Genomic DNA, 17,828 nt, shown 5'->3' with positions numbered 1-17,828 from the left:
TATATATATATATATTTTTTTTTTTTTTATAAAACCTTGATAGTGCATAAGAAGTGTTGAGTAAAATGATATATTGAAGCAAATTTTTAGGGTGTCATTGGATCATAATAGTGGTCAAAAGATCTGCAAAATATTGCTAAATAGCAACCATTATTTGCTATTATTTGGGTGAAATGACTAAATTGCAGGCAAGTCCAATTTAGAACCAAGTAATGAAGCACTTATGGATTTTATTTTATGTTCTCATGGTCATAAATGTCTCTACCAAATTTTATTAAGATACTTCCACAAAATGTATTTTGAGGTATCCGTGCAGGCAGAATTGGAGGTGGCATTTAGATGGGCTGACGAGGCAAACACAGGAAATACTGCATGTCTGCTCCTGGAAGCCGCTTACGGTAACTTTATATTTTCAAGCCAGCCTCCCTGTGTAAGTAAAAAGCACTCACTTACAGATGTGCTTTCTTAAATGATGAATGAACTGTGGTGCAAGTGGCTAGAAGTGCACAGAAATGGCAGCAACTGCTGAGCTCAGCGGGACCCTGCGAGCCAGGCTTTGTGACTTGACGTCCGCCTTGTGGTGTGATATTAAGGAACGTAAAAAGAAATCTGTAAATGGCCGTCTTAAAATTTTCATGGCATTTATCCCAAGAGTTGCTTGTTAACTGACTCACACAAACTGCAGCAACCATGTGTGTGTGTGTGTGTGTGTATCTGACTGTGTTCACTCACTGAACAGACATTGAGCGAGGCATAAAGCATTTATTTGCCAATCCAACTACCTTAATGAAAAGTACCACATTAAGCTGACTGTGGTTACACACCTATGTGTAAATATTTATGGGATTTTTAATTGGTTCTAGTCAGGCTCTACCAGACCATCTCATAAATCATTCAAGATTTGACATTTAAACATATTTAAATGTAATAATAATACATTATGAATCCTTATAAGGATGCATCATGTTTGCCCTTGAAAGACTGAATGTTTGCTTGCTTGCTGTGAGATCTGTGCCGTGTGCTGGCCGCGTGGCGAGCTGTGTAGGGATGTGCCTAATTTTAGGCAGCTAATGTGTGATGTGTTTGAGGCTCTGGCTCGGTCAGAGGTGTGATGTTTATCTTTGCCTCTGGGATTAACATTGACAGCTTTTTCGGCTGTGGAAAACTTCTAACCCCTAGTTGTAGCTAAATAAATCACTATAAATATGTGGCCACGTCCACACAAACCCCGGATTAAGTTTTGCTGAACTCTCGACCCAAGTCTTTGAGGTTTTGAGCTTTACAGAGTGGAAGATCCTATGAGTGTCACTTCATGTTATTGTCAGGAAGAGAAATGTTTAAATTAAACTGTTCAGCTCCAAGCCTCTTCATAAGTGTGGAATTGGATATGACGTGTCAGCTGCAGAATGCAGCATGGCATTTTAAAGTCCATCCGTCCAAACTCATTTCAGCTGCTCGTATCCACAATCTATTTCTTTTGGTTGTAGATAAGGGTAGGAAATCAAGAGCTTCTTAGTTTGTCTCAGCTCTCACCACAACAAATTGGTACAGCGCCATCACTGCAGATGCAGCAACAATGTACAGAATACTTCACAATATGTGATTTCCAGCTAAGTCGGGTTGAACAAAAAATTGTGCCAGACAATTATTGCGATTTCAGCCTGAGCTTCAAGTTGCTAAAATATTTCTTATAACTACCTTTTTTTTTTTTTTTTTACATTATGAAACATATGTTATTTTTCAGTTTGGCCTCCTTATTTCAACACCTGGCTGTTCAACCATTACTTTTGTACCACTTCAAGCTATTCCTTGACCTCGAACTGCTTGAGTTTTCATTTAAAAACCGGTTGTTGTTGTGTTGTATAAAATGCAGCGACATAACCATCCTCTGTCTTTCTGCTCCACAGATGGAAGACATCGTTACGCGGATACAAGATGAGAAAGCAGGAGGAGTTGCCATCCGGACCGTTAAAAGCTTCCTCTCAAAGATCCCGAGTGTGGTATCAGGTTCGTATTTGTGTGAAAACCATAAATGAGCATACACTGTGCGTGTGTGTGTGTGTGAATCATGCTTTAACATTTAGAAATGTTGCACCCAGTGAGCTGCTTCTTCCTTACTAAGGGCTTATCTCACCTGATGCATTTATGACGTTGTCCTTGGTGTTGTGTGTTTTCCATCCTTGCATTCTTTATGCAAAACTTATGAGTCACAATAAATTATACATGTATGACCTTCTGTGCTCATTTTCCACACTACTTCTACAGAAGCATGTCTTTGCAGGGCTGTTTCATCCCGTTGTTGCCACCAGTTCAGTAAAGCGCCTTCTCCCCTCTGTCTGCGTGCCTATTTGTGTAGGTGCTGGTATTCCTTCATGTTTGTGCTTCTGTGTAATAGTGAGTCACAAAAATAGGACGTGGAGGTTGCTCCGTCTCTCTGTGAGGCTGCGTCTGAGTCAGTCCTTCACATGGTTTCCTCCAGGGCTTTCCAGCAGCTTCTGCTAAACGCCAACAGGGGGGCCGAATGTTTTGCTGTCCTGGAGCAGCGAATGCAGCGCGAACCTGCCAACAATGCGCTATATTTAGACACCTACCCAACTTTGACAGCTTTGAAGAGAGGCAGCTTTTGTCTGAACTGTTGTGTATTTGTAATTGTGACACCCTTTCTGACCGCTGCTGTTCTCTGGGAAACAGGGGCAGACATTGTTCAGTGGTTGATGAAAAACCTCTCCACTGAGGATCCAGGTAGGCCTGCTGAGAGATGTTGAGTAATGAAAACGCAGAGAGCTGGAAGACAATTTCATGTGCTTTCCCGCTCTCCCGTCACCAGCTGAAGCCATCCACCTCGGCAGTCTGATCGCAGCCCACGGCTACATCTTCCCCATCTCTGACCACGTCCTGACCTTAAAGGATGACGGGACCCACTACCGCTTTCAGGTACAGAGAAGTCCGCTGCGGGGCAGTCCTGGGGCTGTGCAAGGCCTTTGAGTATAGAATAATAAGATGATCGTTGTTTATCAGAGGGATGTGTTTACTGCGTGATGCTAATGAGAGCAATCCTTCCTAAGCCTATTACTCATTCCACCAAGGTCGATACTATACAGTGCACCCCTGCTGCATGGTGCATCAGAGCAAGAGGAGGCAGCAGGACAGAGCCTGTGGGCCAGCAGTGGAGCTTGTCAGGAAGGTGTTTTTTTTATTTTTCTCCATCTTACCCAGTGCAATCCTTGACTGGGAAGCCCCAAGAAGGGAAGAGGAGCATTTATCTTTGCGCGTATTGGCCAAAATTAAAAGCCATTATTATATCTGTGCAGGGAGGGCAACGCTTGCTCATTCAGCTGGGGCTAAAAATATTCCCTCTGATGGTGATGCAACAGGCCCACTAACCAGAAACCCTGAGAAGAATCCACAGTAACATGCTGGAAAATCTGCATAGCAGCACTGCAAGAGACTGTGACAGCCTTAAAATAGACACTAAACTGGTAGAGCACCTAGATTTAATGGCAGCCGTCCTCCAATGTTTGTCACACTTTTGTGCATTGTGTTACAGGCTGGCCTGTTTTATTCTGAGCCACAGTTCTGAACGAGAGCAAGTTATTATGCCTCACACAGGTGCATTTATCAGCATCAGTCTTTCTCCTCATGCTAATTACCGTCATGACAAATAGTGCAAATGAAATATGTGGATCTAATTCTGTCCTACTATTAAGAATGCATGACAAATTGAAGTCATCAATTATGAATGCGCTCAGGAAGGAATTCTGAATCTGTAATTTCAGCTAGAATAGAGAGAGAAAAAGTCACCAATGCTTCATGGTTATCTATAGTAGCTAAAGGTATTTCAAAGATTGTGTTTGAACAAATAGCTTGTTTACATTTTGATCACAATAAAGGTGAGGGAATGTACATTGATGGTCATACATTTACCTTCAACAGATGTGCATAACTGTTTTTTTAAATTTATTTATTTTTTACCTTTAACAATATATTTGAACAAAACAATAGATGTGTGGACATTTTTGAACATAGTATTTTCTTCTGAAATGCACACAGATAGATACATACATACATACATATTCATACAAACAATATTTGAGTAAATATCTATTCTCCATGTTTCAGAGAAAATTGTACTTTTTAATTGACTACCATTTCTGATGGGAAGAACGGTCAAATACCCAGCGAGAATACTAAAATACAGAATAATTTAATGAATAAGAAAGTCCATGAAAATCCAAAAGACACAATAAATTGAGGAAAACCTGAGGAGAACCATGAGCTTACTGACCACACAGTAACTTAACCAGGAAGACAGATAATCATAATACAGAGGAGCCCAATATCGATAATCCACAGATACTTGAGATTTCCTCAAAATATTTGCGGATTGATAGCTTTGCAGACGGCAGTCAGTAGCATGTCCAGTAGCATTGACATTTCAGCTTTTCTGGATACATTTTTTAGACTAGACAATATTTTAAACTAAAAACTGCTGCTAGGCCAATTTTCCTCAGGTAATTTGTAGTTACTGTAAATCGGTGAATGTGTGAATACTGAACTGCAAATAGTCTATCTAAACCTAAAAATATGAAAAAATGAAAGAGTACAAGCATCTAAAACATTGATCCAATATGAAACGCCAACAGTAACAAAACCGCACATTCAAAGTATAAATCCAATCATTACATCATTAAAAGTCTAAATTAGTCTAATTGTCATTGGTAGATGAGTGTGTTCACAATTCTGACCAGAACTGTTCTGAAAGTGGTGAAAGGAATGGACAGAAAGACTTTATTTAGGTTGTAAAATAGAAAACGAGTCATTTATTTAAAATTAAATTCTGTGTATTCTCAGTCTCCATACTTCTGGCCTTCAAACTGCTGGGAACCCGAGAACACAGACTATGGTGAGTAAAAGCTGTCGATTTCCACCTCCTTCTCAGTACCTGCTAAGATTTCCCTGATGCCTTCAGCTGTTTCTTTCTCCAGAGCTTAAACACAGCTCACACTGTAGAGCTGCTGTTGACACTCACTGAGTATTGATCCACGGGGCTCTTCCCTGTAATGTATCTGGCCCTGAGGAACATCCACCAGAGAGAACCCAATGGGATAGGATTAGCCTAACAAATCAAGATGCATTGACTGCTTTGACCAAATCTCTGTCTCAATGGATAGCTCTCTTGTTTTTATTTTACTTTATAAGACAACTAATAGCCTTCCAGCTTAAATTAGATAAGCATTGGTGTTGCTATAAACATCTGAGATATCAGTTCAGAAAAATAGATTTGAAACAATTGACCTTTCTTGTAAAATCATTTGACCTTTTAAAAATGTGATTATTCCTTCTCTCCTACCCCCCCCCCCCCCCCCCCCCCCCCCCCCCAGCCATTTACCTGTGCAAGCGCACCATGCAGAATAAAGCCAGACTCGAGCTTGCAGACTACGAAGCAGTAAGTAAAATGTTATTTTAGCTTAAAACCTCACCAGCACGCTGATTGCAAACAGGATAAATCTTTACTCATGTCTTCTGGGGTTTGGAAATGGCATCAAGCCATTATGAATGGTTGCGCTCCAGGAGATCCATTTGATGGCAGTAATTTTCTGGCCACGAAACGGACCCCCAAAATACCTGCAGGATTATTTGGCATCAGCAGATCAATATGACCCCCAGGAGGCACGTTACCGTAGTGCTGATCTCTTGCTGTTACACAGAATAGCTATGTACTGCACTTTAATATTCCAAATGACTCTGCAACTATTGTCCAGTACACTTCCTTCCTGTTCTATTCAGGTCACTTTATGCCTCCAGGCATCATTGCTCTCACTGTTAACATGCCTGCTGGTCGGAGTTTTCCTTTTTGTAATGAGGTCACTTACTTTAGCTTGGACAGATGCTTTTTTTGCACATTAACAGGGACACGTGAATACATTTGTTGACATTTAAAAGCTATCTTTTGGTGTTTTTGCAGAATGTAAAATTGAATCTGAATTTACATTCAAGCTTCCAGTGGTGATGTCCAGAAGCTAAACGGCTTCTGGACATCACCATGCAGCAATGAAACTTATCAAAAAAACACATGTAAGAAACAACATCTGTAGTGTAGTGGAGCTGCTTATGCAAAGCTGAACAAATATCAATACCCCCTGAACCTTTTGCACATCTTTTCTTGTTACAAGCTTTAATGCATTATAGTGATCGCATTTGAAGAATAAACACCAAGTGGTGCGCATTTGTAAAGGGAAATCAGAATTGTTTTCAATAAGTTTTGCAACTGATGTAGGATTTGTGTGGATTTGTGTTCACTCACCTTTACTTTGATACCCCTAAATGAACCAATTCATTTCCTTCATTAGTCTCTTAATCGTTAAAATCCACGATTGTATTTCAATGTCATTGTCAATGCAGCTGTCCTGCGAAGGCTGCAGAAGAAGGCTAATGTTGAAAGAGAGCCAAAGAAGTCGTGCTTGCAGTTTGCCACAACACAGCAGAACTGTGGAGAGTGCTCTGGTCAGATAAAAGCAAACCTGAGCTTTTTGTTTTGTGTGAGGGAGACAAAACCTTATCACCAAGAACACACCACGTAATGTCACACTGGTTTTTGCAGTCTCATACTATATGGGTGGTTTTCTTTCGTAGGGGTGGGGAAACTGGCCAGCGCTGATGAAAGGAGATGAAAACGCCTCGAAGAAAACCGGTTAAAGGCTGCAGCAGACTTAAGGCTGGAGCAGAGGGTTTATGTTGTGGTGTTGATCAAAGCATATTCATATGCTAAAATGTCAGACTGAATTCATACAATTGTCAACCAACCTGACTGAACTCCAGTGATGTTCTAATGTGAAAATCTGGTAGAGACATAAAGTTCTTGCATTAATAGATGGTTTTACACCCACATCAAAAATTGACTAACAGCTGCTGATTGAAAATGTATGCATGACTTTTCTGTGGTCACACACACCAATTCTTAATACAATACACTAATGTTTGTAGTTGTAATGTGATAAAATGTAGAAAGGCTTAAGGGGTATTAATACTTCTGCAAATCACTGCACAAGAGAATATTTAAATATTTTAAGGTTTTGCAGTAAAAAAAACATAAAAATCTTAAATTCTCCCCAAACGCATTATTCAAATTGCATCTTGCAGGAGAACCTCGCTCGGCTGCAGAGGGCTTTCGCCAGGAAGTGGGAATTCATCTTCATGCAAGCCGAGGCTCAAGTCAAGTGAGTGCATACGTCAATCATGCTTCGCTTCAACACATCACTTTGTGTTATTCTCCAAAAAACATAACAGCAATTCCTCCTGGATTCAAACAGTCACATGCTCTGGATTGTTTTGTGAGGCTGCTCTCTTGTGGCTTACATGTGTAAGCGCAAAATAATCCCAGACAGATAGCTAGGACACTTTATCCTCTGTTGTCAGTGAAAACACAACGGAAAAAAATGCACAACGTCAATCACTGGCTGCTGTTTGACAGAAGTGAAGTCAATATAGGAAGCCATGTATCGCGGGAGGACGATGTGAAGCAGGGGCCTATCAGTAAATGTCAGTTATGTAAGGGGAAGGTCTCTTCAGAGGTAACACCAGCAGATAGGTCAAGACCTAAACTCATGAGGTTTTTGCTCTGTAGACTGCAGTTGTTAGTGAGGAGAGAGGAAAAGACAGGATTTTTTTTGTAAGTCTGAATTTATGCAGTTTGACCTCGTGTTTCAGTCATATATGGTCTATGTGTGGGCTTGTCTCACCTGCATGCAGGATCGACAGAAAGAAGGACAAGGCAGAGAGGAAGATCCTGGACAGCCAGGAGAGGGCGTTCTGGGATGTTCATCGACCAGTGGTGAGTTATAGAGAAAGGAAAACAACACAAATGTCAGAGGCGCTGAGCACACAAAGGAAGCAAAGCAGAAAGTACGTCAAAAATGAAACGGAGAGAGATCAGAATCAGACGTAGCGCCAGTGTCTTTGTAAACAACACATGCTCATGGAACAGTGACCCGAACCGTCATGTTTCCTGCTGTCTCCCACAGCCAGGCTGCGTCAACACCACGGAGATGGACATCCGCAAGTGTCGGAGAGAGAAGAACCCACACAGGGTGAAAAAGGTGACAGACTGAGTCCATAGGAGTGGACGTCCAGCTTCACTGTCCCAGACTTAATATAGCATCATTTTCTCTAAAGTAAATGCTGACATAACAGATCACGTATAGTTGATACAGTGATGTCTTAATTATTTACATATCTAAATTACATCTTTAAATTTGAGACGTTTTGTAACTTTTGTTTACAATTTCTTGGGAAAGCACGAATGATGATGCCCTGTCTTTGTTAGGTGATGTTGAAACACAGATGTGGAAGTATTTGAAGGCAAATTCTCAAACATTCCTTCCTTGAGAAAAAGCCAGTGAAGATGGTAAAAGACTGTCTTTATCTATGGTGAAATAAATCCTGGATCAGCATGGACGGAAAGGCCACGCAGTGAGGAAGAGGCCAGTTCTGCACGTATAACTTCAGACAACAGGACTGCAGAGATTCTGATTCAATTTCAAACAGTTAGAAAAAATTATACTTTGAAATCAGGAAGATATTCGGTTCAGAAACATAGGGGGGGCGGGCAAAAAACCCAAAAACATAAAGTTGACACTACCAGCGGTATTATTACAACACCATATCTGTCTATCATTTTCTCTCACTTTTTCCAGTCGGTCTACGGAGTGCCAGACGACGGCCAGAGCCAACCAAGTCCAATCCACATCAGTTCCCAGCCGAGCAGGAAGCCCACCAAAGAGGATGTTCAGAAGGAGGTAAGTGTGACATTATGCTCAACACTTCATTACCACCAATCTGCCTTCCTCATCCATCATAAAGACAATCAGAGACTGATGAGCCGCTCCCTTATTAAGCCCCTTTTTTCTCTCTTTCTCCTTCCGCCCTCAGATAACATTTTTGAACATCCAGCTTGACAGACACTGTATGAAGGTTTCCAAAGTGGCCGACAGCCTGATGACCTACACCGAGCAGTTCATGGAATATGACCCCTTTGTATCGGGCGTGGAGCCCTCGAACCCATGGATTAGTGACGACGCCACCTTCTGGGACATGGAGGCAAGGTGAGGCTTGTTGCTGAGAACCCAGGGATTGGTGGATTTTGGCCATTAGTCCAGTATAACTGGGGTTCTTTGACGTGAGGGAACTGCTGCTATGTGTTAATTCCACCATTCCCGAATGTGTACCAACATCCCAGTCTCAGACTTTTTATTTTAACTATCTCCTCTTCTGATTTGTTTCCCATTGACCAGCCGTGATCCCAGTCAGCAGCGGGTGAAGAAGTGGGGGTTCTCCCTGGAGGAGGCGCTGAAGGACCCGGCGGGACGGGACCAGTTCCTGAAGTTCCTGGAGTCAGAGTTCAGCTCAGAGAACCTGCGGTGAGACTTCTCCTCGGCGCTTCACAAAGATTCTTCAGAAAAGCTTTAAAAATATCCGATTCACATTAAAATCTTGTGAAACGCGCTGTGGTAGGTTCTGGTTAGCGGTGCAGGATCTGAAGCGACGGCCGCTCCAGGAGGTTTCCACCAGGGCCCAGGAGATCTGGCAGGAGTTTTTGGCCGAGGGAGCGCCGAGCTCCATCAACCTGGACTCTCACAGCTATGAGCGGACCAGCCAGAACCTCAAAGACCCCGGGCGATACAGCTATGAAGACGCTCAGGTTGACTGTGTGGCTCTCTTCATGGCTGCATGTGACTTCATGTTTTCATGAATGTACACACACACACACACACACACACACGCACACACACACACACACACACACACACACACACCCACACGCACACACACATACACACACACACACAACACAACAAACACCAGAGAAATATCTACTCAAAGGAAAAAGCCTTTCACTGTAGAAGTGACTAAGAGGGGAGGGGAAATGCTGGGTGAGTGGAAAGAGAAAAAAAAATGACGGAGTGTGTTTGTGGCAGGGCCTAATGAGGCGAGTAATACCATGAATAGGTCCTTCACTCAGCTCACAGTGGATTACATTGGTCTTAAAATGCACTGGCGATGTGTCATGCGCAGCTTCTCTGACTGGCAGCACATCACTCAGTTCTGCTCTGCTGTTGGCAGCAGCAGCTCTCATTCATACACACACACACACACACACACACACACACAGCGACTGGATCAATAAACAAAACCTCGCAAAAGTGCTTTCCCGTTTCTCACGTTACAATCTGAGACTGCCATGTATTTTATTGGGATTTTATGTAGCGTATCAACAGAAAGCAGGGAATAACTGTGAAGTAAAAGGTAATGGGTTGGGATGAATTTGTATGCAGCACACTTTACTTTATCCTAAATAAAATCCAATGCAACGTATTCTTTCTGAAAGCCCCCTCAGTACAAAAGAGATTTCAATTCAGTTCAGTTTATGAGCAGGAGAGAAATATGTCCTGTGAAATGACTTCAAATGGATATTAGCAGATTACCTCAAGAAAAAAAACTAGTGCATTGCCTCAACACACCATCCCTATACGTACAGTCAAACAAGTTGGTAAATTCAGACTTTTTTTTTTCTTAAAATAACTTAAAATAATCTGTGGCAAAACTTAAAAAGCAATGAACACACTTTTTATCTAGTCAAAGCAGAAGCATTGACTCAGGGTGGCTGAGCATACTGTCTGCATCAGCGTCTCCCTAATTATACATCAGTATTTTTCTTGCTGTCTTCATGCTACACAAATTCCTCTTTTTTCTTTTCCTGCTGCAGGAGCACATATTCAAGCTCATGAAAAGTGACAGCTATGCACGCTTTTTGCGATCCAACATCTACCAAGATCTCCTGTCAGCCAGAAAAAAGGTGAGTTCATCTGTAGCCCTGACTCGGACCTCCGCTCCACATTCTGCCTGCATTTCTCAAACTAGTTTGATTCTTTGTTTATAATTTAATAATAACACTAGGCTTGAAAAAGAGAGTGTTGGGTTGCATCCTTTACGTTCTGCTTTGAGCCTAAAGGATTTTATGTCTTATGAGAATTCTGAAATATTTTGGTGGCAAAAATGTTATTTTAGCTGCTTAATATCTGTTGAAATTCATACTTATGTGCTTAAATCCTGGAATTAGTGCAAGTTCAAATTACAAATTTGACTTGTGTTAGTCTAAGATTATGACGACATGTTTCACACAAGGTTAAAAGTAAGAAAAAAAAGTCAAGAATTAAAAAAATACGTATTTTAATTAGTAAAGGAGAACAATCCAGTGATAAATAGAAAAATACTTGTAATATCTGCACTTTTAATACTGGCATATATAAATGTACCCTTTCTGCAAAGGAAGAGCTACATTTTGTGGGATATTGATGGGTTTCACGTGCAAAACCTGGTTCTTACACACATTCAAGAACAAGATTTGTATTAATTGTAGTAAGAAACTTTTTCCTCTTTATGATGCAGTTCATTGAATGGTGTCTTAATATTTCCTTTTAGAAGCCAGAGGTGCAAATCAGATCAAAACAGCTTGTAACCATATTATAACCTAGTTCACAGATAGCCAGGTTTTTATGTAGGAGGTTCAGTCTTTTTTCTTCAAAAAACAAATCTTCTGTTTCATTATTTTCACTCCGTAACATTCTCAGCAGTGTACGTCAAAAATACATGTATATTTCCAAGACCAAAGTGAAGAAACATGAAAAAACAAATTCAGACATCAAGGCATAACAAATCACTGTCAACCCAAGAAGAAGGTAATAAATGTCCTCAGTCCTTTAAATCAGTTTGGTTTCATCATCATAACACTATTTGCCATCATTCCTTATATGGTCATCCAGGTTGCTGTCTCATGAAGACTCGTCATGTCAGAAAAGTGTATTTAAAAATGACTTATCAACTTGATAAACACTGGAAAGATGTTTTATTTGTGCAACCTAAATTGTTTTTAGGTTTTTTTGGCACCATAAAGTAAGGAAAAAAGCCCCTTAGGATGAAGAAGTTTTGATTTGGTTTTGACTATAAACACCCTGTATAAACATGCACATAAACATTCTTTCTAAAGAATAAAGGTAAACCATGTTAATAGTTGCAAATATTGTAAATAAAGTCGTGCTTATGAGCCTCTTTCTGCCTATTTGTGTTAGGGCAGTGATGCTTCACCAGAACATTAATTCAGTTTTTACATTGGTGAGACTGCAGTGTGATTCAAATGTAAGAGCAGAGAATCTGCTCAAGCATTCCAAGAACCAACGGAAGAAACAAACTCAAACAACACTACACAAGACATCTTTTATAGAGCGATGTATTGTTTGATGTCAAAAACAGCCTGTTTTGATGTGTCTATTGCTGTAACCTGTGCTTCCTGTAGAGCTTAGGCTCTCAAAACCTTCTTAGCTGTTTAATTGTGTAATATGGAGCTTTTCATCAGATCACAGCTTCCTCTGTTCATGCCAGCCTTTCTGCCCTCTCTCATTTGGACACTGCTCCCTCTGCTGGCCTTTCACTGATCCTACACCCTTTTCCCCAAATGTAACCCCATCTCGCTCTGCCTGCACTGGGCCCTTCGCTTTCTGCAATGCCTGGCCTCCTCTTTTTTTTTATTTTATTCCCTGCACTATTGACACCACTGCCAACCCTCCTCCCGTCAACACCCATTCCTGACCCAAACACTCACCCTGCTTCCCCCCCCCTCCCAAAACAGCAGCCAGCAGACACTGAACAAGGTCGTCGCACCTCCTTGGAGAAGTTCACCCGCAGCGTGGTAAGTCATTTGGAGCTGCGGCTGTTCATATCACAGAAACCACACTGGCTGGCTCACTATCAGTGGCTTTTGCAATTACAACCATATTACACTCTGTTGTGGCTTTCTAAACGTGTGTAAGCATGTGTTTGTGTGAACGAGAGATTATTACAGTGACGTGAGTGATTGCGCCAAAGTAAATCTCTGGGTCCTCCCATATTAGATCAATCAGAAGTTTCCTCCTTAAATTTTTTGATTGTATTCATTTTTTTTTTTGGTAAACGTGATTTCATGAGTTTTGAAATATTTTAAAATACTTTAAACAATGATTAAGTCAAGGTATTTTTTTTATTTATTTATTTACTCACGTTAAGAAAATGTAATTAATTTTCTGTCGTTTAAAATAATAAGTGTTGATACTGAAGCAATTTTTTTTTATTTAAGAAAAACTGCGGTTGTAAAATGAATTACATTTTTTGAAAAATAAGGTCACAGTCAACCAGACTATACACAGAACATAAGACATGTATATATTTTAAAGGAAATTAATTTGCTAATTTATTATTTATTTTTTATATTTAAGCTATATACAGTAAGCATGATGTAACAAGCATTCAATGAATTTTAGACATTTTATTCTGCTTTACAATTAAATTAGCCATACTAGAAATAGATCTTTTTTTTTTTTTTTTACTATTTTTGAACTGTTTTATGCTTGGACTTTGTCTCAACTCCATTTTAAAAACACTGAAACATAAAAACCTTCATACTGCAAGCAGAAAGTAGAAATATTGTGAGCAAAATGTTATTGTTTTTATTGTTTTATATAGTGGACATTTGTATATGACATTGATAAATAAGATAAACAGTTTTGTTCCAAACACAAAACCTGACGGATGCTGTAATACCCATTTGTAACTAGCAGCAAGTATTTATTTCACTTCAAACATTGATACCCACTCATTCAACTTAAAACTATACCTCAAAGTACCTTTTAAGCACCTTAATTTGTGTACTGATTCACATTCAAGTTATATCATCCTGGCCTCTATGTGATAGGTGACTGCAACTTAATATATAATATTGTTTTCTCCTTGATGAACGTGGATTAATTGCCATCTGGAAACAGAAGAACACAATAGAAAATTTGAGGTGGGAAATGTTTTAAGAGATTAGCGGCTTTGTAGTTTGTAGATTACTTCTCCTGTCAGCATATCAGACTCCTAATGATTTCTTTGTTATTACTACTTTTTTTATTTAACTTTCCAGGGGAAGTCTTTGACGGGAAAGCGTCTGACAGGCCTTATGCAGTCATCCTGACACAGCCTGTCCTGGAGAGCCACGATCAGACCCTGCAGGTGGGCTGACAGCCACCCAGGGGCCGGGGCAGGGGCGCGCACTGCGGAGCCGGGGCGCACAGGGCTGCCGTGGAGGCTCTCGGACACTGCTTCGAGGTCTGCTGCTGTTCTGCTGCTGCAGTGCTGGATCTACTGGGCCGAACCACCCAAACAGAACCACTGCGGAAGAGACGATGCCTACAAGACGATCCTCAGCTAATGAATCACACGGCATGCGGTGTAAAAGAAAAAGCACATTCAAACTAATACTGCCCTGTCTTCGTCACCCAGAACGGCAAACGGTTGTCCGGCTTGACTTGGCTTATTCATTTTATTGTTTTCATATTCTTTCATTTGTGTTTTCCACAACACTTTGGGGCCATAAATGTTAAAAGGAGGTGTGCATCTGTTCTCACAAGGCAGTCAGCAATAAAAACAAACAAATCTGAAACATTGAAGAAAAGTCCACCCAGCTTCTTTTGATATCTGTAAATCATCCATCATAATGTCTTTATTGAAGTAAGTAAGAAAAGTCTGGTGATCAGTAAGAGTACAGACCCTCAATTTATACAAAAAGCAGATTCTTCAATCTTCACTACATTCCAAAATCTGACATAAGGGCTTAATGTAGCAACCATACGGCACTGATGCATGTTTCATCCTGATGTCCTCGTTGAGAGTCACGTTTTAGCAGCGCCGCTTTGTAATGAGACCTGTGCCTATAAGGTGGGTTTGGTTGACTGCTCGTAAACTTAACCAACTCCAAAAGTCTGCGCGAATACCTTAGAGGCCTAAAAGCGTGACTCACTAGTACGGTTAAGTGAAACATTGTGATTTGAGCTTTTAGTGTCGCAAAATATTTAGAAAATAAGATCCGTATGCTGCCGGGGTCAGTGTTTTAGAGTAGTGTTTCCCAACCCTGGTCCTCAAGGCACACTGACCTGCATGTTTTAGATGTTGCCCTGCTTCAGCACACATGATTTCAATTGATGGCTGATTAAAAGGGTTTTGCTGAATTGCAGTCATCTGAATGGGGTGTGTTGAAGCAGGGGAACATCTAAAGCATGCAGGTCAGTGTGCCTTGAGGACCAGGGTTGGGAAACACTGTTTTAGAGTAGTGCTGAAAGTCTTCAGTGCCAAGGGAGCTTCCATCTAGTGGTGCATAAACCACAGGACCGTCAACAGTGTTTCAGGACTCCACTGTGCTGTGAATACATCATGTTAAAAGATGATGCAGGTGCATTTAAGTAAGTCTGAACATACGGTAATAAAAAAGTACATGTATTCAAGTAATTCAGTCCAACCTAACTACAGCGACCTGGAGGAGGGGAATGAGGCAGAACACATGAAGCATGGGACATCACGCCCTTGCATGTCCTAATCATGATTTTAGGCAAATAACATGTGACCAAAGAACCATAATGCCACCATCGTCACAGTGATACTCTAGTTCGAACATTTCTGGAACAGGCTAACTGCAGCCGGTGCTCTTTGTAAGCCCGTTTGTCTCATCAGTGTTAGCCAAGGCTGTCTGAATGGCATATCCTCCCATAGAGCAGTGACTGCAAGTTGTCCTGTGCTCTTTGGAGCTTCCTGTTTCAGGAATTAGCATCAAGCTAAAGCACTCACAGCAAAAGTCAGCCAAGGGTGTGATATCTCATATTGCGTGTGGTACCGAGTGACAGACTGACTGGAAACTTGTTTGTAGATTCATTACACACAGAGGTATACATTTTAAGTATTTATTTCTGTTAATTTGATGAATTATTGTAGCTCGTCAGTGAAATCCCCAAATTTCACTTTCTGTCAAATTAAATATTTGAACAGTATGATTAGAACAACATTTTTGAAAATGGATTTATAACACAGTATGTGCTTCCAGTACTTAGTCTGGGGTATTTTAACATAAATTACTGCGTCAATGAAGGATGGCATGGAGATAATCAGCCGCCGGAGTTAGGTAGCCCAGGTTTCTTTGATAGCAGCCGTTAGCTTGTCTGTATTGTTGGCTTTAGTGTCTCTCATCTTCATATTGATAAATTAGGAAGATTATTCTGTATTAAATTTAAGATAGTCCTGTTCGCTGGGACATAAAACAACATCTCCTTAAAACTAGTCAGAAAATGGAAGCATTAAAAATCTCCTCGTGGATACATTCACTAATTGAAGTGGGCTGATACCAGGATATGGCTCCATTGTGTGGCTTCACTCTAAATTTACTTTAACCTTGAAGAGGGACTTTGGCTTCCTGAGCCCAGAGTTTTGTCCTTAGCCCAGCTAAGACATTTCTGAAATTGTCTGTGGTTGAGAGCTGGCTTGAAAGTTGTAGATTATGTCCTGGGTTCATCTGTGTGTGATGGCTCTCAAAGCACAAATTTCAGCTGTTGTCCACGTCTTGAGAATCTTCTCCAAATCCTTGAATCTGCATTGCTTCATTGTTTTGGTTATCACTGTTCTCAATCAAAGATTTTCCTTCCACTCAACTTTCTATCAATGTTCTTTAACACCACACTTTCCTCATTGTGCAAGCTATCAATAACATTCTAGTGGACAATGACCATGTCAGCACTCTTCTCTTTGGCTGAGTGGGCAATAAAATAACATTTCAGGTTTTTTTTAATCCTCTTTTGAACTTGGTTTTATGCTAACTCGTAATCTTAACAGAAACAAAGATCTGTGTGTAATGAATCTATTCTGGTTACATTCTAATTATATCCTTTGATGACTTGCTGCCCTGTGAGGGACATCTTCTGTTTTGTTGCACGGATATCTCAACTGTTATTCTCTGAAACAATTACCCATTTTTTATTTCTCTCTGTCTGATAACTGTCGAGTGTTTGTCATGTGGAAAATGGTGCATGTTGGAGCACGATGAAGCGCAGGGGACTGAGCTGGAGCAGGACTCACTAATGAATGGACATCTGAAATCTGAAATGGACCGAAGAGGAAGCAATGAGGCCCCTTTGCTTCATTGTGGCTGCTGCCTTCTTCTACACACAAGAAGTGCTGGGACACAGCTCCCCCTGGAGGCCACTGACTGCAACAGTGAAAAACTAGAACGCGCCGTTGACTAAGTCTCATCGGTTATTTTTTAGTAGTCTTTGCAATGCACTGTACAAGTCATGACGCTAATTATTCTTATTAACCTAACCCAGTAACCTCCTAAATGTAAGGTAGAGAGATGCTTAAGTCGAGTCTATGTACCAAATGTTATCCTCAGCACAAACATGGTGACACTGCGTGCCAAGTGCATTGTACATTTAAAAAAACTGGTTACATTTCATTATCCGAAAGCACACTTTAGTATGATGCGAGCACATTACTATGCATGTTACATAATCAGGGCATTTTTGTGCTTTTAGTTTCTCGATCAGCAAGATAACTACTGGCACTCTAAAACACTCAAAGCACTTGTTATCTGTTCACGGGTACCAAATAATAAAAATCTCTGGACCTGTCTGCTCTCTGCTGCTGTTTGCTGTTCTGACTCATGGGAGAAAAATAAGCTGGAAGAGTCTCGCATTTACACAAAAAGCAAAAAATCTAAATCAAACAAAAATGAATATTTCTGTAGTGTGTTTGAATTTTTGGTTTGAGTTTTACAGTGTTTGTTCTGCTGGTCGTAGCAATCCTGCAAATGCGTAGCAAGATTCCTCTTTTGCAGTAGCCTATGATAACTCATTTTTTTATTTTTACATTTCTTTTACATATTTATTGTCTTTTTGATTATCCTCAACAGTGAATTATATATATATATATATATATATATA

General features: G+C 40.5%; 1 protein-coding gene across 7 annotated transcripts in view; it reads left to right on the top strand.

The window, feature by feature from the left end:
* Positions 1-14,967, top strand: part of LOC103458511 (regulator of G-protein signaling 6-like) — a 42,665-nt gene extending 27,698 nt beyond the window's left edge. For 2 of the 7 annotated variants that reach the window (XM_017302491.1, XM_017302492.1), the window contains exons 3-16: positions 1,908-2,007; positions 2,692-2,742; positions 2,828-2,934; positions 4,852-4,903; positions 5,382-5,446; positions 7,141-7,217; positions 7,750-7,831; positions 8,022-8,096; positions 8,694-8,795; positions 8,929-9,101; positions 9,291-9,416; positions 9,511-9,697; positions 10,763-10,852; positions 12,683-14,967. In XM_017302491.1, coding sequence (XP_017157980.1) covers positions 1,908-2,007; positions 2,692-2,742; positions 2,828-2,934; positions 4,852-4,903; positions 5,382-5,446; positions 7,141-7,217; positions 7,750-7,831; positions 8,022-8,096; positions 8,694-8,795; positions 8,929-9,101; positions 9,291-9,416; positions 9,511-9,697; positions 10,763-10,852; positions 12,683-12,862 — 1,467 coding nt within the window. In that variant the 3' untranslated portion in view covers positions 12,863-14,967. The remainder of the gene's footprint in view (positions 1-1,907; positions 2,008-2,691; positions 2,743-2,827; positions 2,935-4,851; positions 4,904-5,381; positions 5,447-7,140; positions 7,218-7,749; positions 7,832-8,021; positions 8,097-8,693; positions 8,796-8,928; positions 9,102-9,290; positions 9,417-9,510; positions 9,698-10,762; positions 10,853-12,682) is intronic. The other 5 variants (XM_008399371.2, XR_001776155.1, XM_008399366.2 and 2 more) reach the window with 5 other exon arrangements.
* The last annotated feature ends 2,861 nt before the right edge of the window (positions 14,968-17,828 follow it).

This window comes from Poecilia reticulata, linkage group LG22 (genome assembly GCF_000633615.1).
Source record: "Poecilia reticulata strain Guanapo linkage group LG22, Guppy_female_1.0+MT, whole genome shotgun sequence".
NCBI lineage: Eukaryota > Metazoa > Chordata > Actinopteri > Cyprinodontiformes > Poeciliidae > Poecilia > Poecilia reticulata.
This window is presented reverse-complemented; position numbering and strand designations above follow the sequence as displayed.